Raw genomic sequence first — 18,743 nt, 5'->3', positions numbered from 1 at the left:
TCCTTGTTTAATTTAAAGTTTATCAATTTCGTGATGTTATATTGTGAAAAAATATTAATTCTCTGATTTCAACATAAATAGCATATTATTAGTTAAATAAAAATTTGTCAAAGTATTCAAACTAATCCAGATAGACATTAACAATTTAATAACAAGTAGAATTACAAATAAATAAAAAAAAGATGGTCGTGAAGAAATTAATGAAAACAAAGTTCTATTGTTTTATTAGTTTTTTCAATTTCTATAATAAAACATAATAAAAATAACTTGTTGTTTAAATTTTCACAATATTTATCCTTTCCATTTGCACCGTCAGAGAATTTTCACCTTAAATGTGTGTGTGTATATATATATATATATATGCAACGTAATTTAATATACACTCAATTTTAAAAAGTTAAAGTGTTTGATGAGAATAATTTTTAGTTGAAAACTATAAAATTAATTTATTAAGTTAAACGTATTAGTAAAATTAATTGTTAACTAGCCAATAAATATAAAATAACATACAAGGAGATGTTTTGATGTTTCTTTTATTTTAAAGTCAATTTTTAAGTAGTTATAGTTTATAATTTTTACTTAATTTTAAAGTTGATTATTAAGTTATTTAAAGATCAAATATTTCATTAAAAATAGTAAAAATCATACTAATAAAAATAAATGACATAATATCAGAGGATATAAATAAATGAAAATGTTTATTAAAGTAGCGAGGATAAAAATATACAAAGAAATTATAATATCTAATGGTAATGCAAATGCAATTTGAAAAAATATTAATGTTATAAAGTAATGAGAAAAAATTGTTCCCCCAAACACTTATAGTTACTCGATCAAACTTATATATTGGTCAAATAAATTTAAATTATAAATTAATTAGCTAAAATGAGTAGAGTAAAACACTTGGGGCTAGTTTAAATGACAAACAAGTGTGTTTGGTAAAGTAGTAACTAACTTAAAACTTAATTGATCATCTTATAAGTTTATTTGATTAAAATTGAGATGTTTGATAGATAAAATTAGAAGTGATGGAGTGATCAGCTCACTTTGACAAACCAACTTCATTTAACTCACAAGAAATAACTATCAACTTGCCTAACCTATTTTGCCATAACTCGACAACTTGACGAGCCAACGAAGGAACAAGACGAGTTGGTTTGCCCAAGTCATATGTTCTTCAATAATCAAATTGCACCAAAAAATCCTTTTTTAAAAATTTATTACCATAAAAATGTTTGGAAAGTCATAATATTATTTTTTTTCTTTTATTTTTTGCAGGTTAAAATATCAACCCACACAATCCACTTCTAAATAGGATGAGTTAAAACTTTCCAGCCTGCCTACACAATAAGTAGACTAGCTCGTCCCAACTCATTTAGGTTGGTGGCAGGACAGGCCAAAATGGACAGGACTAACATGTTTTGCTATCCCTAAACAAAATCATCTAATTGGCTCATGAAAATTTTCAACATTTTTATTGTCTTTTATTTTCACCTTTGATATTCTGATATAAAAATCCATTTGTCACCTTTAAATTATACTATTTATTTTAATAAAACACTCCCTCTTACATTGTATTGTTACACAATTTATTTTAATCATTACACTACTTATAGTCTTTATTTTATTTTTTAATAAACATTTTTATTTTCAAACAAAAATTATAAGAGTTCAAGAATAACTAAAAAAATTAAAAAACTATAATAACTTAAAATTATGTTTTGTCTACAAGATAAATAAATAAAAACATATTTTGAAAATAAATAAACACATTTTATATTATTTTATATTTATCATCCAGTTAAATAATTGGTTTTACTTAATATATTTAGTCCTAACTAGTTAACTCAATAACTTTTACCTTTCAATTAAAAAAAAGTCTTAAATATGTTTTAGGTTTATGATATATGATCAATTTTTATTTTTGAGTCTCTAATAAATTAATTTATTTGTTATTTGATATATTAAAACTTTTGTTTTCAATTTTTATTATTAATTAAGAGGTGACTTGACATCATCTTAAAAGTATTTGTTAGTTTTTTTTTTCTTTCAATAAAGTTATCTCATCATTTGTCCTTCAAATCTCTATTAAAAAAAATTGTCCTTCAAATCATATAAAAATTATCCTTCAAATCATATAGGACACTTCTAATCTCTCTCGCACGCGCGCACACACTTTTTCAGTAGATGTAAATTTTGGAAGGTTTACATGTTTATTAAAATATTTCAAGGTTTTACCTAACACCAAACACATGTAGATACAAATATTTTTAGGTTTTACCTATAATATTTAATATCCGTAGTTAAAAGCATCCATAGGCATAAGTCATTTCTTCCGTAGTATTTTTTTTTACTAGCTTGTAATTTACTTTGACAAATAACAATAAACTTCAATACGAGACAGATTACTTTTCAAAAAAAATAAAAATTAAACTCTCACTAATTCAATCCAAAAGCTTCGCTATGTTGTCATCGCCGTAACGTAGCATCAGCCTCCGCAGTAGGGAGGGAAACGTTAAAGAAAGAGAAAGTGTGTTTATCTCAAAAGGAACACATAAGTTGATTTTATTTCGATGGAATTTTATTTTAAAAGATGAGACCTAGCAATACGGTTTAATTACAACAAAGTCATTACTATAACTTTAGAACTTTTGTTTGAAGTGATAGCACGACTATTGTAATTAGACTAAAGACTGTTAGATCTTAACGGTGGTAATTAGGTTAGCACGCAGGCATCGGTTTATTGCTATTTTGCCTTATCAAGTGATTTATTACAAAAATAAGATATAAATTTTATTCTTTTGATGATGTTATAGTTAACATATAAAATATTTTTAAATAAGTTTTAATCTTAACTATCGTTACTGATCAGTAGGCCTGAACCCATGCCAATCCTTCTTAAATTTTTAATATTCCTAATTTTATTTAGGGAAGTTGACTATAGTTAACCTTTGGCACTAAAGTAATGAGAATACACACTGGAGTAAATTGCTCCGAGCAGCATATAATTTCTCATAAGGGGGAATTAGGGCCATGCATGCAATAGATTTCTGCCTGAGTTAGCCACTTATATACTCTTAATTCATATATATATATATATATATTCACATTCACACACATTTAATAAATATATAATTATTATTTTTATTCAAATAATTTTTATTTATTTGATCAAACAATAATTTAAGAAACTAATTGAAAAATATTATCAATATAAAAATGATTATTTAGCCAACGGGGTATAAATTATTATATAATAAAAATGATTATTTTTTAATAATTATTTTAAAAGATATTTAAAGTAAAATTTAGTTAATTAAGAGTATACAAATTTCTGCGTATTGAATATATTAAAATTAATTTCTAAAACTCTCTTTAACGTAATGCTTTCAATTATATTCAGTGTGGTCCTTATTTTTCTTGATAGTGTGTATTTATATTTTTTTTCATGCGGTAAAGCAACCTCATTTTACATATTTTTTTCTGTATGACTATGAAAGTACGTATGATTTAACTAATAGCTTTTATAACAAAAAGAAATTAACGAATATATAGTTTAATATTTTATTAATTTTATCAATTAAAATATTGATAGACACAGTCTTCGAAAATTTCCAAACCTCAAATATATTATTATGATTAGACTTTATCAAAAAGCACTACTGTTAATACTAAAGCATATATATCATATATAAAAAAAAAAAAGCATATATTAATAGATTAGATTCCTCTTCCCTGAAAAAACTAACAAAAATTCCAAGTTGTATAATATATATATAGCTTTCTGTCTCATCCCGAGGTGTTCGATTATGTGCTTGTCATTCTTCGGAGATTGATTATAAGGGTATTTATAATAAGCAATTATAGGCATTAATGAAAAAAAATATCTACTATACTTTAGTAAAAATTTACAATTTAAAAAATATTAGAAATTTTACATTTAATTTTAATATCATAAATATTTGTTTTTATTTTCCCGCAAAATTAGTCTTGAAAGTCTGATTTGGACGTTGACCGTTAACCTCAGACGTTGACTACCACATGTCAATGTCACATGTGACTGTCAGATGTCAATGCCACGTGTCAATGCCTGAGTGATTTCCTGTAAAGACTTCATTTTTTGTAGGTAAAATTGTACTTTTGGTCCCCCGATTTTACTCTAATTTCGATTTTGATCCCCTTATAATTTAATTCGCACATTTGGGGGAGCAAAAAAAGAAAAAAATAGGGAATTATTACAGAACTTGTTAAAGTAAGAGATCTAAAAATTTGAACAGATTCATGCCCCACTTTCCCAAGTTGAACAACCTCGGAAGTGGGAGAGAGACAAAGAGTGATTTTTCTCTGGATTCCAAGTGAGTGAAAATTTTGCGATGAAAAAAAAGTGCGAGATTTATCAAGACCTACCTTGTCTCGAGCATCAGTGGCTAAACCATTCAAAAGACCAATTTTGCAGGAACAATTTATAAAGAGATTTATAAAATTGGAGACTAAATGTGTGAATTAAACTATAGGGAACCAAAATCGAAATTGGAGTAAAACTGAGGGACCAAAAGTGTAATTTTACCTAAAAAAAAAATGAAGCCTTTACAGGGAACCACTCAGACATTGACACGTGGCAGTCAATGTCCGATCTTAACGGTTAACGTCCAAATCGGACTTTCAGGATCAATTTTGCAGGGATTTATAAAACTGGAAGACCAAATTTGTGAATTAAATTATAAAGGGACCAAATTTAAAATTGGAGATAAACTGGGGAACCAAAAGTAAAATTTTGCCTATAATATATGATGTGATAAAAATATAGATATAATATGTGATGTAATGAAAAGGATAAAGATAGAAATAAAAAAAAAGAGTTATAAAAGAGTGAAAGGTATAAATATTATTATAATAGATTTTCAAGTCTATGAATAAAAAAAATAAAAGATTCTTACCAATATTAAGTTAAGAATTAATTACCATTAAATTAAGGTTACTTAATGGTTTGTTCGATCAAGACAACTGAAGAACCTTAATTCTGACAAAAATACTGAATCTTTTATATCTTACAAACTCAATATTTGATGATTTATGGATCACCCTACCGAGATAGGTGGAAGACTTTAACCTTAACAAGAACATTGAAACACTTACCCTTGAAAAGCTTAGCACTTGATGGGTTGTGGTCTCTCCAACTAAGAAAAAAGGGAGACCTCTACCCAAACTAACACTAAAGCTACCACTTATGCCTTAGAGACTCAATGTTTGGTGAGTTGTGGTTAGTTTGATTGAGATAAAATAAAGAGTTTGACCTTAACAACAATACCATAACACTTACACCTTAAAGATTTAGTGTTTACCTCCTTGATGTATTATGATTCATTCGACTAAGAAATAGATGATGGAGCTTGATGCTAGAGACACATGAAAGATACGATTAAATATATGTGTAAATATAAATAAAGTAAAAATAGTATCCATCTCAACTTCATAGTTAAATAGTAATAGAAAATATATAATTAAAAAATATTTTTAACTTTTTAGGTGTTCCTCATGAATACTTAAAGTATGTTTGTTTTAACGTTATAATTCATTGTGACGGTTTTTTTTTGTAAATACACCTTCTTTTTTTTGCTTTTTCTCAATCTATACTATTTTACAATTTAATTCCCAATATATACTATTTGGAATTTTCTCTCTCCTTTTTGTTTCTTTTTAATTTAAAATATTATAAAATATAAATATTATATTATATAATTTTTTTAATTGGTTTTAAAATTACTTATTTATTAAATTAAATTTTATAATTTTGTTTTTTAATTTTTTTAAAGAAAATGATATTATTAAATATAATTACTTTTATTTTACTATTTAATTTACTTACCATATTTTTTAGGTGAATATTTTTATTTAAAATATGAATTTTCTAATATAATTATTTTTGATATAATTATATTACTAAATATAATTAGTTTGTTTATGTCATTAGATTTAATTAAAAATGAGAAGATTTTTTGTTTAACATTCATAGAACAACATTATATTTCATTATCAATAAAATACTTAAACAATTATACTTGACTAAAGAAAAGTTTAAGATAGAGATATATTAGGACAATTGTTTTTGTTATGACCATGTTGCCAGAAAATTTCATATTTTTTTTTTTTACTTTTCCCGTTCATTTTCTTCTTTGTTTATCTCATTAGGAATGCAAGTTCAAACGAGTCATATTCTTAACATATTGATTCACATGGCAGCAAAAAATAATTGTTAATTAAATATCTTTAAAGATTTTTTTAATATATTTTTATTATAAAAATAGTTCATATTGAGTTATCAGTATCTTTTGATATTTTAATATTTTCTTTTCATATCTAAAAGCCATAAATAATAAAATATCAATTCTTATCACTTAAACCAAGAATAACTGCTAAATAAATATTTTTAAAGATATTTTTAATATATTTTTATTTAAAGATATTTTTAAAGATACTTTCAATATAACAGTTATTACTCTTTGAAATTTTATGTCTATTGTATAAAATAGATGTATCAATTATTTTTTTACTGTATTTTTAGTTTATTTTAATACTACTAACTATTTTTCTTATTTTTTAATTAACGAACATAATAAAAAAATATCAACAATACATAAATTTAACTACAAAAGTACATATAAAGTAACTAAAAAATTGTATTATAATTTTATTCTATTTTTTATTTTTCTATCTGTATATTTTTTCTTTAAAAAAATAAAAAACAAAATTATAAAATTTAATTTAATAAATAAATAATTTTAAAATCAATTAAAAAAATTATATAATATAATATTTATATTTTATAATATTTTAAATTAAAAAAATACAAAAAAGAGAAAAAAAATCTCAAATAACATATTGAAAATTAAATTATAAAATAATGTAGATTAAAAAAAATGTATATTTACGAAAAAAAACCATTTTAACTCTTTCCTTGAATAATACACACAACTAACGAAATTGTTAATTTTGGCTTACATGTCTTGGGATATACAAAATCTGTTGAAATCGTTTAAACAAGCATACACTTAATAAAAACCTATTAAAAATATTACATAAATTAAATTCATGCATTGAAAATATCAGCATGACATGGCAAGCAAATATGGATGCTTCCGCAGCAGATAACTCCATCCCTCTGTCCCTACCAACGAAGCAAACGGTGATGATCCCATTCAGCGTGATGATAATCACATTGGCTAAAGCCAAAAGGGTATCTGATCCCAATACTCGTGCGAAAAACATCATCACCATCGCATGGGCCCCACGTGCAAGAAAAAACAATTTATTTTTCTTCAACTAGTGACGGAGTTATTATAGACACAAAACAATATTTTTTTTTATACCGAAATGACCGAGTTACCCTCGTCCCTTTCTTTATAACGAAACGCACACTCCATACGCAGTTCCTATCCCATTCTCAGTCGTCGCGTGTACTTTCTTGCGAAACAGAAGGGCGAAGGGGCAAACACAACTTTTTTGTTTTTTTGTAGAGCGAGAGAGAAAAAAATGTTGGGGATCTTCAGCAGTTCCGTGGTGTCGCCGCCGGAGGAGCTGGTGGCTGCCGGCAGCAGAACGCCGTCGCCGAAGACGACGGCGGGGAAGCTGCTGAACCGGTTCGTGGAGAACAAGGCGTCGGCGGTGTCGCTGCAGGTGGGAGAACACGTGCAGTTGGCTTACACGCACCACAACGAGTCACCGTGGCATCCCAGGTAATTAAACGCATCATAAAATTCAGAAATTCCACCATGCACGAACACGAACTCTACTTAATCGCCTAAGCGACGTCGTTTTTGTCACGTCGCTGGTATATTTCATTTCTTCGCATTTGGTAGTTGGTGGAATAGGAAATGCTTCCTTCTTCGGGAATTTAGAGCGTGTTACTAATTAAAAAGATATTACTGACACAAAAATGGTAGAATCGTCTGTGATCGGTTGTTGCTGCTGGTGATTAAAGTGTTAATCCTTCGGATCGCTGACTACTTACTTGATCGTATCTGCTGGATTGCATGCTTTCTATATTCTGTGATCTTAATAAATGATTAGCAGTGTCTTCGGTATGATTGAAAGCGGATTTTTAGAAGTAAACGCCCGGTTAAAATTTTCATTTTTAATAAATTAAATATTTTTTTAAAGTAAAATAATATTTCATTTTTAATTATAACACTCAAATTTAGAATCAAGTTGATTCCTTTTAATATAAATATTTTTCACTAAAAAGAAGAAAGAGAATATATTCACCAATAATTAAAAGAGAGAAATATTAATGATAAAAATTATTTTCAAATTTTTATAAATTTTAGATAAATTTATTGTTATCAATTAAATTAATTACTTTCAAATTAGATATTTCAGTCATTTAAATAGAGAAGAAGAAAAATATTATAAAAAATTATACTGTTTTAGAAGAATTTATATGAATAGTATGATTTTAAATTTAATTTTAGAAATATTATGTAATTCCATAAATTAAAAATTTGTCCTCTTTATTAAGTTTTTTTTTTCTTTTTGAAAGCTCATTTTTTTAAAATATCATGAAGTATGATTGAATAAATTTTATTGATATTTTCAATTAGTTATAAAATAATTGTTGATTTATTTTTATTATTAAATTTGTATTTTTCAATAAATATTTAACGTGCACTTAATAAATTTGTCTTTTTTTAAGGTTTTCCATCTTTAAATTTTGTCAGGAGCCAAACAGACATGGATGGCTTCTCTCTCTTTCTTTTTTTCCCTGAAAATATTTAGGTTTATTGCAAATTTAAATTTAGAGTTATACAACTGGAAGATGAAAATAGATATTGAAGTTGTTTTGATATTTTATGGAAGATAAGTTAAAGAGGACCCGACAGAGTAGAAAATACGTAATTTCTTAGAAAATAGTATTGTGATGTGTAATAACTGTTTGGACTATAGTATTGGGTCGGTGAGTGATCCTAATTCCCACAGTTATAATTTGACAATCATACGGCTAAAGAGGAAATTGCGCGATGAGATGGGGGGAGCAAGTCATGGGCAGAATGTCAGTTAGTGCGTGTTTGGATATCTAGCATAATCAATTTTAGCCAAAAAAAAAAAAAATAGTGGTGAATAATTGAAAAATGAAAAGCAACAAAGAGTTGTTTGCTAATAAACAAGGCGTGGTGACCACACCCCATACCCAAACACACCTTAGTTTTGGGGATTCACCCATTAATGTTTTTCTTTTGCATGATTGTCACGTCGTGGCGAAGGAATAAACAATACAGATATTGGTTGATGAGTGAAAAAACAATACAGTCATCGCATGAAATCCTGGTTATTGATTTTTTTAATAATTAATTTTTTTTTGGAGATTGGAGAATTCGATATTAACTGCATGCCATAGATAGGCGGTTGGTTGAAGACTTGTGGCTAAATATTTATTTGATTTTTCAGAAACACTTAAATACTTTTGTGGCATGCTTTTATGTGGGCAGTTTTTATTTCCCCTCAACAACAGTAATTTTAAGTTTCGAGCTAATAATGATGGTTATAAACGTTTCGATTTAAAAGTGTTTGAAAATATTATTGGGCTTAAATAAATTTTTATTCCTTATAAATATTTGATTTTTGTTTTTATTTTATAATAAAGTTTTTTGTTTTCTTCAAGTTTTTAATAAAATAATAATTTTATTTTCTATCTTTAATATTTTATTTTAGTCTATGATAAATTAATAAATTTTGTTTTAGTTTTTTTTTTAAATATTTTTATACACATCTAATAAGATTTGACTATTTTATCTTGTTAATTTATTTATTAATATAATATATTAAGAGTTTAATATTTATATATTGAGAATGTAAAAATAGTTTTACATTATTATTTAATCATATATCATTATTTAAATTATTTTAAAAGTAAATAATTTTAACATTTACTATAAGTTGTTATTAAATGAATGTTACACTATAGGACATAACCTTTTGCTCTTTATTTTATGCGGTTAATATGGAGTTTTTAGAAGTTATATTTACGGAAGACATTATACCGTTGTTTTAAGTACTATTGCAGTATTTCATAAAATTGCTTATCTGAAAAAAAGTATTATAGTTGTTCAATTCTTAGAATGAACTTGAAGATAAATGAATTAGCGTCTGCACGGTCTGCAGGTTTATTTTATAAAAAAATATTATTTTTAATTCATGTTCAACTTTGTTCTGTTTTTATTTTATTGTTGTTAAATATAAAAGAACAATTTATTCATTATGATTTTTGTTGTTTTAATCTTTCTACCGATTAGTACTACTATCTTAAGTATTTATTCATTATATACATCCTTTTATTAAGTTCTAATAAATTACGATGATAGTATATTCTAAATTAAATAAAAAATGAATATAATTTTACCTACTCTACTTACTTTAGAGGCCAGACGTCACTGTAGGCTCAATATTCATTGGCAATAAATGATGTCTTTATTTTTTTCGACGTGAAATTCGGTGGCCCCTTTAACTGATGAGTTCACATTCCAATTATTAGTCTTTGCGTCTGCATCTTCCACTTCAAAATGCTGACTTTTTTCGCCCAACGGTTTGTTTTCGTTCCAGTCTTTTATGCTTTTATGGCCCAAGGAGGATATGAATGAAGATAACTAGATAAGGATAACATATATTAGGTTGGTGGGACCGGGGGATAGAAAACAAAAACATTCCGTTGAATCTATTTTCTATTTAGTGTTTTGAGTTAGATCTATAACGAAAAATAGTTGTTTCTACTTTTATAGTATGCCGTTCTAATTTTGAGAGAATTTTTTATTTTGAGTTTGAGATGATGATTGTTTCCTACATTACTTGTCAGGGATTAATTTTATTCGTGCCATGTAATTAATATTTTCTAAGAAAGAAAATTTTATGTACAGTAGAAATCAAATACGAGATCAACGGCTAAACAGGTCGATTATACCTATACGGTTATACGTCATTGTGAATCCTTTGTGATAACAAATGATTCTTATATGTTATTAGGCACACTTTTTTAATTAAATTAAATAACGGCAGATGAATATTTTTAAACATTATTTTTTTATTAAAATTATGTTTTTGAATCTGAAAAAGAACACCTACATGTTACAATTTGATTGTAGACATTAAATAAATAAAGAAACTTGATTCAAGTTTTGTCCAAAAATGAACAATATATGTTTGCGGAACGTTTTGCTTTCCTAGAAAACGCATAATACACATAAACATCGTTTTTTAAATAAGTATAATTGTAATAAATTAAAGGTTAAATTATTCATTTAGTAATTTACATTTTAATTCTTTTTTAGTTCCTCTAGTTTAAAAATAATATTTTTAGTCTTTATATTTGTATTTTAATTTTTTTTAGTCCTATAATTTGAAAATAATCTTTTTAGTCCTTATAATTTATTTTAATTATCTTTTAGTCTTTATTAAAAAAATATAAAAATAATTATTTATAAATTAGTTATAAATTATCAACTATTTTTTTATTACAAATTATCGTACGATAAATTAGTTACAAATCATGAAATTATAGGAATAAAATAAGTGATTAAACCTAAATTAAATCATAGTTAAAAAAACAAATAAAATGCAAAGTTTACCTTTGTGTTTGAGTCTTTAGGCATATTATCCCATATTGGCATTGAGAGTTGCACACTTCTTTGATGTAAATTGTGCACTTTGTATCTCTACATATCTTATTACACTAACATAGTTATTATATTGACTCAAAACAACTACTAGTTGAGATACAAAGTGCACAACTACTAGTGTAATAAGATATGTAATGTGTTTAGCTAGATTGCACTGTTTTAACTTTTCTTATTGATTTTTATCCATCTATCTACGTTTTTGGTCTAATTTTTGTTCAAGCAAAAAAGGGGCCAAGGCCCCTAAACGAACAATAAATTAAATTAAAGCAAAGTGAAAAATGGCAGATCATTTGCTGTTAAGGATGAGATATTCTGCTTGTTTGAGGGGGCTCTAGACAATTTGGGCAGCCTGAGACAACAGTATGGACTGGCCAAGTCAGCCAATGAAGTGGTTTTGGTGATTGAGGCTTACAAAGCTTTACGTGATCGAGCACCATACCCTGCCAATCGTGTTGTATGCCATCTCAGTGGGAGCTTTGCTTTCATAGTTTTTGACAAGTCCACTTCTACCCTTTTTGTGGCTTCTGTAAGTTTTCTATCCCATCAAATTTGTTATGACGATCCATCACATGATCTTTAGTCATTTTTACTCACAACCTTCTGCTTGTTTTGTTTTTGTTAGGATCAAGCTGGTAAGGTTCCTCTTTATTGGGGAATCACAGCTGATGGATATGTAGCATTTGCTGATGATGCAGATTTGCTTAAAGGTTCTTGTGGCAAGTCACTTGCTTCTTTCCCTCAAGGTGAGTTTCATTTTGTTCGAGCATATCACAATACTCAACATTTTGGCAACTATTTATTCCAAGTGATCCCAGATTGGATCATTTCCTTCCTCCCTTTCAAGATGATGATAATTCATAATATGAGGATTTTTACATTGACGTTGTCTATGTTCTGTTTCTTTTTTGTTTCCCAGAATTGTAAGTATTCCCTCACTATTGACATTGTTATTCTGTAAATTGTACAGGGTGTTTCTACTCTACAGCAGTTGGAGGATTGAGATGCTATGAGAATCCAAAGAATAAGATTACTGCAATACCTGCTGAGGAAGAGGAAATCTGGGGTGCATTCTTCAAGGTAACAAGATGACATGAGTTTAAATATAATTGCTGGTGCTGCTCTCAGTTCTCTTTGCAAAATATTCTTTTCATCTGTTTAGAACAGAGAATCAGTGATTTGTCCCAATAGTAATATAAGGTTAATGTCAGTTCAGACTGCATTAGGTACAAAGGGAAAATGTGAGGTCAAAGACAATAGAATAGGAGTTCAAAATGAATGGGTTAGACTAATTTAAACTTAAATCTTCATATCAATTTTGAAGGTAATCTTAGAGCTTAAGAAGTTAGAGTTGAATATCCTTTATGTAACTAGGATTGTCAGTTGCAACTAAATTTCACCGAGGTAATAACATTGTAAGTTCCTAAGAGCAAAATTATAATCTAAGCAAGTTCGATTAGGCTCTCAAGTGGTTGACAAGTCTCGTTTAGGTACAAGGTCTTTTTGGCCTTGGTTAACAAGAAAATCGAGTATTAGGTGCAAAAATTGGAAAGCTCCACTACACATAATAGTGATATTATTTATTTCAATATTTGTTTTTGCATTCATGGTTAGTTTGCTTATTTTGTGTGTGTGGCTCTCTCCATTTATGAACTTTGAGACTTATATCTTATGATATATTTTGTCTATTTGATGTGATGAATTATCAGGTGGAAGGGTCAGCAGTCCTTGCAGGCACAGAGTAAAAGATTCATTTTCAAATAAAGTACCGTGTGATGTATTAATGGAGTAATGTGTTTATGTGCTTGTGACGGTAAGGCTTGCATGCGGGGCCATGTAAATACCTTTAATGATAACTATGAGAAGAATGTGACTGGTAGTAGAGTTTATCATGGTGTTCATTAGCTAGGATTTTCTCTGTTTCTCTTGTACAGTTGCGCTTTCTAATGTAATAAAAGATATGCTTTTGGTTTGAGATTCTCTAATATTGATTCTATGCAAAGTGTGTTTGTATAAGATGATTGGTAAGCTTTCAGTTAGTAATAATTTAAGGGAAAATAGATATTATAAATGATGCTACAAGTATTGAATAGGTGTTTAAAAAAGTAGATGTTTAAATATTATTGTTTTTATTTAAGGAGAGAGTGGATTCTTTCCACTTTTAATATAAATTGAAATAAGATTCTTTCATTGAGAAGTGTTCAAGATATACAAATGAATTTTTTTATTTTTTTTAATGGAAAATAATCATCCTCAAGTTATATAAGGTTATTGGTTTGTTATGAGTGACAAAACTCTTTGTTCTAAGAACTTGAGTTCAAGATCATTAGTTAAATTAAAACTCATATATCATTTCATGATGAGTAACTCTAAAAAAATCATTCTATGTAACATAATGTCTCCTCAAATATATATGAGTGATAATTTGGGATGAGCCAATCAGTCAGCCCCTCTAAATGGTGGACCAGGGCGATACTTCAACCCACGTCCCTTTGATTATCTTATTTTATTTAATAATATTATATTATTAATTTTATATATATTAGAATTTACATGGTTGACTTTGTATATGAACGAAGTGGAGGTTGCAATTTATGAACTTTATTCGTGATTTTTTATATAGTTGACATAGAGCTGGTCACATCATATTTCTTTTGGAACCTTGGCATTACATGTCTACATACTATATAAATATAGGCTCGGTTGGTTAAATTAGAATCACACTGCTTAGTGGGGGTATATGACGTGATCTATTTTATTTTGTGTGATGTTTTATTATGTTTTGTCCAATAAAAGTGTATTGCAAAGATTGCAAACTTAGTATATTCAATATATATATATATATATATATATATATATATATATATATATATAAAAAATGAAAGACAACACATAATCCAAATAAAAGTTAATTTTTTTTCCTAACTTGTCATTCATTGGAACATAAAATTAAGTGTAAAGCCCGTATTAAATGAGGCAAAAGTTTAAGATTTTACAAAATAAATTATAACTATTAAATAATTAATTTTCAACTGCTCATAGTCTTAATCAAACATTTATAACATTTTTTAAGAGATACTTAAAAAAAAACTATAACAACTTTTAAAAAATTCAATTTTTTAAATTTTGATTTCACTATATTTTATTTAAAAAATTCTCAGTCTTAATAATGCATTTGTAACATTTTTTAAAAGTTTGAAATTACAAATGAGTATTTATAATAATTTTAAATAATAAAATTTGAATTTATTTTAGGTTTAATTACTCTTTTAGTCTTGAATTCCGATGTGTACTTTTTTAATCCTTTAAATTTAAAAATGTTTTTTTAGTCCCTAAATTTTAAAAAATTATCATTTTTAGTCCTTGACATAATAAACTGATACTTTGTGATGGTTTTAAAGTATTTTGTGACAAATTTTTAAATACTTTGTGGCAGTTTTCAAATACATATTCAAGTGGTTAAAAATAAAAAATAATTTAAGATAACTAAAAATTATCGCAAAGTGTCAATTTATTACGTTAAAGACTAAAAGAATATAATTTTCAAATTTTAAGGACTATAAAAAACATTTTTAAATTTCATGGACTAAAAAAAATACATATCCCAAATTGAGGGACAAAAACAGTAATTAAACCTTTATTTTATAATTTCAACTATTTAGTTTCAATAAAATATTTATAATATATTTTTTAAGTTTCAAATTTCAAGAAAGTATTTATAAACCATAGTTCTCTTAGTTTCAAAAAATTATATTTTTTAAAGTTTTTAAATTTAAGTAAAATATGAATTTAAATATATTTTTTATCCATGCAATTTAGAACTTTTTTTACTGTTCATCCTTGCAATTTTTTTAGTCATTGTCAATTATGTTTGTTTCACTTTTTGTTCTTGTCTAATCTTCATTACAAAAATGATGTAACAAATAATCTGATAACATCACTATGTCATGTCATCATGTGATGGTATCATGATGACACTATCATGTCATATTATTAATTAGAAGGACAAAAATTAAAATAAATATGATTTATAAGGAGTAAAAATAAAAAATGACATATTTACATGGACAGAAAAATATTAAATTTTTAAATTGCATATTAAAATAAAATAAGTGCTTTAATATTAATTTATCCACATATTCATTTCTACATCGCTAAGCCTTCAAACTCTTTTTTTATCCTCTTTTCTCTTCTATCTTCCTTCAAACTCCACCCTTCACCATCTTTTTCACATCCTTTACCGCCTTTAAGTAATTATGGTGGTGTGACAACCATGATAGTAAAGATGATGATGGCGACAATGATGATAATATTTGAGGTTGTTGCAACCAAAATAACAATGTTATTGCATATGTGGCAATGACAATAGTGATTTTCGTGACAATGATCGTGAGTGGTGGTAGTGATAGACTGATAGTGACGATCGATAACTATGATGGTGGTAATAACTATAGTAGTGGTAGTAGTAACTGCAATCATAATGTAGTAATAGTGGTTGCAGAAGTAACAACAATGATAAGTCAATTTTCATGATAGAAATTTACAAAAGCTTGGTAGTTTAAGCGTGTTACATTATGAAATGAACAAATTTTAATATTTAATTTGATACTTTAATTTAATATTTAGATATTTAATTTAACATTTATTTTGAGACTAAAATATTTCCCCTCTACAAATATATCATTTTTTATTTTAGTTCCTATAAATTTTGATTATTTCAATTTTAGTTTCTGTAAATTAATGATGTGATACTTCATGCCGATGTGGCACGAGGATGTCTTCATGACATCATCAAGTGATGACGTGACATGATAACATTGACATTTTGTTTGTCATGTCATCATTTTTGTAATATAAATTGACGAAAAACAAAAAAATATTAAATATCAAGAATGAAAAAATATATTTAAACGTAAAATAGTTATAAGAATTTTTTAGGTTTAAAATTAGTAAATTTAATTTCAATTATTTAAGATTATTTAGTTTCAACTTTTTAAAAAATATTTATATTATTTAATAATAGTTAAAATTTTGAAAAAACATTTTAATTATTTAATTAATTAAAATTAATAAATTAATTTGAAACAGCTTATTCGACCCTAAATGAAAAATATTCATATACTATTCAAAATTCAAGATACATCCCAAATGCATACAAAAGGTTAAGCTGATCAAAAGTGAATAAATTATTGAATTACCTAAAACATAACTTCCCAATTAAAACTCAACATTGAAAAATTATAATAATCTTGTGTTTTATGTCACCAAATTTTTATTCTTATCTATACCCAAAAAAAATCAAAATCTCTTCTTATTATGATTTATTTGAATTATGATAAAATTAACATCATTAAATGTTAATTTGAATTCTAATAAAATATCAATAAATGGTAATTCATTGTTTTTACTTCTTATCTTTTCTGAACTAATTTATAACACAGCGATTTTCAAAATATGTGATTAAGTGATATAAATTAAGTTGAAAGAGAAATTAAATTAAATTCTATGTTTAGGAAAATATAATGTAAACAAATATATTTTCATTGTTTGTGTGTTTTGGGCTATATATTTTATGTTTGGTCTTTTGTTTTGGGCCTTAAGGAGAGTTGGGGATAATGAGTACGGTTAGAAGAGTCTTTAGGAAACCCCAAATCCTAGTCACAAAAAATATGAAAACTTTCCCCCAAGCCTCTCACTCTTTTCCTCTTAATCACCTTCATTTCTTTGAGGAAGATTTAAGAGCCTCCTTGCATTTTAGCTATTCCCATTCCTCCCTTGGACTCTTGGTGATTCTTTTGTTTTGGACTATTTTATGTGTTGATATTTTGTTTTGGGCCTTAAGGAGAGTTGGAGAGAATAAGTATGGTTTGAAGAATATATAGGAAACCCCAAACCCTAGTATATAAATATGAAAACTCTTTCCCTCCTAAGCCACTATCTTTTCCTCCCAATCTCCTTCATTTCTCTAAGGAAGATTTAAGAGTCTCCTTACATTTTAGCCACTCTTATTCCTCCCTTGGATTCTTAGTGACTCTTTTGGGGTGGTAAGTTCCTTCCTTCCTTCCTCTTCTTCTTCTTATTTTTTTCTTCCATGAGTTGACCTAATGAAGGGGTTCTTGGTTCAAAAAGCTAATTGAGGTTTTGTTTATGGAATGCTTTCATGCATATGTGTTAAAAGGTTGGTGGGATAGAAGAAAGCTTCTCCCTTGACTTAAAGATCCTCCCTTTCCTTTCTTTTCCTTAGGAAAACCCAAGCTTGAAACCCATTAAGGTAAGGGAAGCTTTAACTTTATTCTATTTCATTTCTTTGGATTGATATAAAATTTGCTCAAGAAGGAATCCAATGTATGCATGGAAATGAATTTTGAGAAAATTGGGGTTTTGTGTTGAAAATGGTGTTTTCTTTTGATTGATGAGTGTTAATGAAAAGTTCCAACTTGAAGTTTGTTTTGATGTTGTTTATGTGTTGGTATTATTTGTATATTGTTTGGAGTTGCTTGAAGGATGGATTGGGTTTTTGAAATATAAAAAATGTTGATACTTGGAGAAAGGGATGGACTAATTTGCACATTGGTTCTTCATAATTCACTGGGTGGATTTGTAATAAAGAGTAAAGATTCTCTCTAACACCAATTTGACGGACTAAAATTTTAATTTGTTGGGTGAATTTGCAATAGAGAGCAAGGTTGTTCTCAAGAAATTAATCATCTCTCTCTTTTCATTTAATTATTTTCATCTAATTAATTAATGTTTGTTCATCTAATTAATTAATGTTTGGAAAGAAAATAATTAATGTAGATGAGTGAATTCTCCAATCTTAATAAGGGAGAGAAAGGGTTGCTTTTCTTAATTTCTAGCATTTATTAATTTTTGGTTAAAAATTGTCAATTAATTAATTAATTAATGGTACCATTTAAATAAATAATTAATGAATTTGAAAATTAGAAAATGATTTTACAAAAAGAGACAAACAATTTTCTAAAGAGGGTCTTATAAAAAGGGTCGGAGGGATTATTTATTAGAAAATAATTTTATTATAATATCCTTATTATTTTTCTTAATAATTTCAATTAATGTATTATT

The 18,743-nt window shown here is 26.8% G+C and overlaps 1 protein-coding gene across 1 annotated transcript; it reads left to right on the top strand.

Moving 5' to 3' along the window:
- The first annotated feature begins 7,353 nt into the window (after positions 1-7,353).
- Positions 7,354-13,709, top strand: LOC100806163 (stem-specific protein TSJT1-like). Its single transcript, NM_001255022.3, has 5 exons — positions 7,354-7,733; positions 11,949-12,189; positions 12,286-12,406; positions 12,631-12,740; positions 13,370-13,709. Exons 1-5 carry the CDS (start codon positions 7,531-7,533, stop codon positions 13,403-13,405), a joined length of 711 nt encoding a protein of 236 aa, NP_001241951.2. The 5' UTR covers positions 7,354-7,530; the 3' UTR covers positions 13,406-13,709.
- Positions 13,710-18,743: the final 5,034 nt, after the last annotated feature.

Source organism: Glycine max, chromosome 13, assembly GCF_000004515.6.
Source record: "Glycine max cultivar Williams 82 chromosome 13, Glycine_max_v4.0, whole genome shotgun sequence".
NCBI lineage: Eukaryota > Viridiplantae > Streptophyta > Magnoliopsida > Fabales > Fabaceae > Glycine > Glycine max.
Note: the sequence above shows the minus strand (reverse complement) of the source record. Positions and strands in the feature narration are given on the sequence as shown.

Bases quoted from the DNA above. Each gene is read 5' to 3' on its own strand.
- LOC100806163 (NM_001255022.3), top strand. From the start codon at position 7,531: ATGTTGGGGATCTTCAGCAGTTCCGTGGTGTCGCCGCCGGAGGAGCTG. The intron at 12,190-12,285 runs GTAAGTTTTCTA...TGTTTTTGTTAG, and splicing joins CTACCCTTTTTGTGGCTTCT to GATCAAGCTGGTAAGGTTCC. The intron at 12,741-13,369 runs GTAACAAGATGA...ATGAATTATCAG, and splicing joins TCTGGGGTGCATTCTTCAAG to GTGGAAGGGTCAGCAGTCCT.